This window comes from Gopherus flavomarginatus, chromosome 3, assembly GCF_025201925.1.
Source record: "Gopherus flavomarginatus isolate rGopFla2 chromosome 3, rGopFla2.mat.asm, whole genome shotgun sequence".
NCBI lineage: Eukaryota > Metazoa > Chordata > Testudines > Testudinidae > Gopherus > Gopherus flavomarginatus.
In genome coordinates this window covers 119,700,113-119,704,032 of record NC_066619.1, presented here as the reverse complement: position 1 = coordinate 119,704,032, position 3,920 = coordinate 119,700,113, and the positions used below count along the sequence as shown (strand labels likewise).

General features: G+C 42.2%; 1 protein-coding gene across 1 annotated transcript; it reads left to right on the top strand.

Annotated features, from left to right (window-relative positions):
- The first annotated feature begins 345 nt into the window (after window positions 1-345).
- Window positions 346-1,110, top strand: LOC127047335 (tetraspanin-3-like). Its single transcript, XM_050945456.1, has one exon. It carries the CDS (start codon window positions 346-348, stop codon window positions 1,108-1,110), a length of 765 nt encoding a protein of 254 aa, XP_050801413.1.
- The last annotated feature ends 2,810 nt before the right edge of the window (window positions 1,111-3,920 follow it).

The window sequence follows — 3,920 nt, the reverse complement described above, 5'->3', positions numbered from 1 at the left end:
CACTGCCTCTGCAAATGAAAATGTCTCCGCAGACAGCAAAATAAATGGACTTTCATTAACAAGCACTCTGTTGATCTCACAGATTTATGCAAACTGCATTGAAAAGGCAGCACACATGCGTGCCTGGGTTAACATTAATTGTGATCTATCCCAGAGAGCTAGATCTTGTAATTTGCTTTGTCTCCTTTAAAATGTCAATTGATGCTGGGTGGGAGCTGTATCTGCTCCACCTGGATAGGTAGATGGAGGCCTCTCAAATGGTGGCTGCAACACCCACAGACGTAGGAGCTAAGAAAGATGAAGGGGGTTAGAGACAGTGTTAGCTGGCAGCCTCTTTATTGCAGCATGGAGGCCTGGGTTAGACCTCTTGCTAGAGTGCTGCTGGCACTAATTGGTCTGATTCTGTGGGGGGCTGCTGCTGCTCTGGTCTTTGGTGGTGCTTTTGTGATCCTTACATACAAAAATTATAAATTCTTCTTTTGGGATTGTTTTCTGCTTGTGCCAGGCTGGCTGGCTATTGTATCTGCCTTTCTGCTGCTGCCCACTGGTGCTTTGGCTATCTGTATCTCCACAAGGAACTCCCGCTATCAACAGGGGACTTTCATGTACTTGCTTGTTGTTCTGCTTTGCCTGGAAGCCTCTTCAGCAGTCTTGGCACATGTCTATTCTGACAGGATGAGCTCTGAACTGAACCACACCATGGGTCACCTCTTCCATCAGTACAATGGGACTTATTCCCATCATCTGGGCAGTAGGGCTGTGGATGTAATCCAGAGACAGCTGCAGTGTTGTGGGGTCCACAACTACACAGATTGGGCAGAGGCAGCAGCTTTGCAACCTGTCCATACTGGAAATATACATGCTCCTGAAAGCTGTTGTAAAAAGACTTATTCAGATTGTACAGGTGACATGCACCAGTCAGAGCAGCTCTATCATGAGGGCTGTCTACGGAAGCTGGGCTATCGGCTGCAGTTTGTCATGGGCTATGTATTTTGGTGCTGCATTGTTGTAGGCTTTCTGGAGATGTTAGCTGCCATTAGCAATGGGATACTTATGAAGCATAGGCCATTCCAAGACTTCCGAATTCTGGACTCTGCCACGTTTTCATAGACTTAAGAAACAGGAAATGATTTGATCTGCCCCATATCTCCTGAGGATGTAGGTCGGCACCAGTTACACCTGTACTGAATGCAGACTCTGTTTGTTTTAAACACAAGAAACCCATCCTAACCCAGTGCTAATTTTCCCTAAAATGGAAAACTCTCTCTTAAAGAATGGTCAGGTCCTGGATTTGATTTTATAAAACTGATATTAATAAATATTTTGTATTTGCAAATCCAGTTCAGTTAACTGAGTGGGCAATTAACCCCCTGAGAAGAGGTGCATGTTTGAGTATCTGCAAAGCTGAAACTGCTGAAAATAAGGGAGTGGCCACACAGGTATAGTTGGAGGCTTAATTTGGCTCAGGAAAGCATCATTAGCCAAATCAATGGGATTAGCTATGGTACTAAAGTTAAGCACATGCCTAAATGTTTATAGGATCAGGGCCTAAATCACTAGAATAAATCTGACAATTTAATCGACCTCAATTAACAGAAACAGTTCGTATTACTTCAACATCAGTTCAAACCAGTAGCCTAGTATCTCCAGCCTTTCACATCTGGCATTATGCTACAGGCCTGAGAGAGAGAGAAAAGGATCAAAACAAGAGTACTGTATTAGGATACACTTTTATTACAGGCTAGTGTCATTCTAATATTTAACATCTACTGTACTGAAACCAAGAGACTTAGAATAATACAGGGGCATCAGGGTTTCTGCTAAAACAAGTCCCTATCTATATGTTGTTCATCAGGAATGGCAAACTGCATGGATTATGAAATATCTGTGTGGGGGAGGGGGAATTAAAACTGGAAAAGTTAGTTCATGGTATTTAAGCAACTGCAGAAGAAGAATTGGGGGGGGAGGTCAAGCTCAGCTGCTGTGGAGATGGTTAATTTAATAAACCCTCATGTTTCCCCTCTTTACTTAATGAAGAGTGTTTGAGACTTTATGGCAAAACTAAAGAAGGAATACATTGTTTTTAACCATACTAAATGATTAGCTTTTGAAGTTGATGACAAACTGTAGTTGGTAAAGGATGGCAAAATTTGAAGTGCAGTATTACCAAAAAAAATTTAGGGGAATATCTTGTGAGCCCAACCTCCATTGCTTACAAAACATCATGTGATCTTTAGGTTCCAGGTTATTCTACAGGAATGTTATCTATGTAGACTTTCTCCTGAGATGATCACTGGGGAGATAATCAATGGGTTCTGAAGGATTAACCCCTTTTTCTAACAAAAGTGACTGAACTAAATGTAAACAGTGAAAGAAGTCACCCCTTCTCAAAGAGAAGGAAATATAATCAAGATGTAGTGATGGCAGACAAACAAGACACCTTCTTTAATACCCAGCTAATCCCTCTTATTTTTCCCTAAACCATGATTGCCCTTTTATATGAATCTTTTTTCCCAGCAAGCCTTTCTGGGGCTGTCTTCTTAGACCGCCAGCTGTTGGTTTCAGCCAAATTTAAGAAGTGGCCATTTCAGATCAAGCTGCTGTTCACTGACTCTTCTACATCTTCCACTGGTAAGTATTAACAACTCCTATTTCCTTTTCTCTTCTCAGAAGTGGTAGTATGTTATTGCAAGGGGAATTTGGCCCTTTAGATTGAGAGAGATTTTGTTTTATTCCTGGCTCAGGAGCTACTAACACTAGAAGTTGGTATTTGCCCTGATGCAATAATTGTCCCATCCCCTGTGGGGGATGTTAATACATGATACTAACAATAAAAAGGGGGCAGGGCATGTAGAGGGGTTGGTGGAGCAGTGGAAAGTGTTTGTGTCCAAGTGGTTACAACTTCATGTCCCACCTGCTTTGCCACTGAAGTGGTGAAAAATCATCTGAAGTTTATTTTTTCCAACAGAAGTTCTGGGTTTGATGCAAAAACTAGTTGCTGAGGCTCTGTAGCCTGTGTTATTCAGGAGGTCAGACTCAATGATCATAAAAGTCCCTTTTGGCCTTAGAGTCTATGAAAAATTGTGAGGCCTTAACACTTCAGCTGGGTTTGCTGCCTCAACGAGGAAAGTTTCCATGCAACTGCTGCAGCTTTAGTAAGTAAACAGAATCTTGCATGCAGAGTAACACTACCAGGGACAGAACACCTGGAAGAATCCACATTTTGTACAACTGTCCCATGGGAACTGGATTGTTTAAAGCAGCAGAATAGTTTCTGAGAGGCTTTCAATGGGGAAGTAACGACAGTGAGTTCACAACTGTTTGATGTTCTGTTACAGTTTGAAGGGTGAGGAGGAGGGGTTAGAATCACAGTTGCCAACTTTCACGTGGTAAATAAGCATCCTGACTTTCACAATCAACTGAAAATCAAGCTAATCCCATTTCAAAAGAAGCCAATCCCTAAGAACCCCAACGCTCTATGTGACTAGATCTCCCTGGCATGCAGCTTGGGACTGTGATGGGCCCACTGTGCACCCCGGGCTGTCCTCCCCTGTGCTTCCCAGGAGCTGATCCAAAAAAAAAAAAGCTACAAGTCAAAAACTAGCCAACAAGCACCTCACAAGCCAATTAAGCCAAAAACAAGCCCAATTTCCTTTTTTGGAGGGAGAGGGGGAGGTGGCATGTCTGGTTTGAATATGCTAATATTAAGATATTTAGAGTGCTCTGAAACCTGGCTTTCTAATGGGTCCCCTTTTGCCTGCTTTTTTTCCTTATTAAAGGAGGTAACCTTTTCAGTAAATATGCTATTGTTTGCTGTGGGTCGTTATGGAAACAGATACCCTTACTACAATCTGAATAGAAACTAAGGTTACTGAAAAGTTCAAAACACATGATACACTGGGTTTAATTGCCTCAGTGAT

Coding starts and splice junctions, on each gene's coding strand:
- LOC127047335 (XM_050945456.1), top strand. CDS start 346: ATGGAGGCCTGGGTTAGACCTCTTGCTAGAGTGCTGCTGGCACTAATT.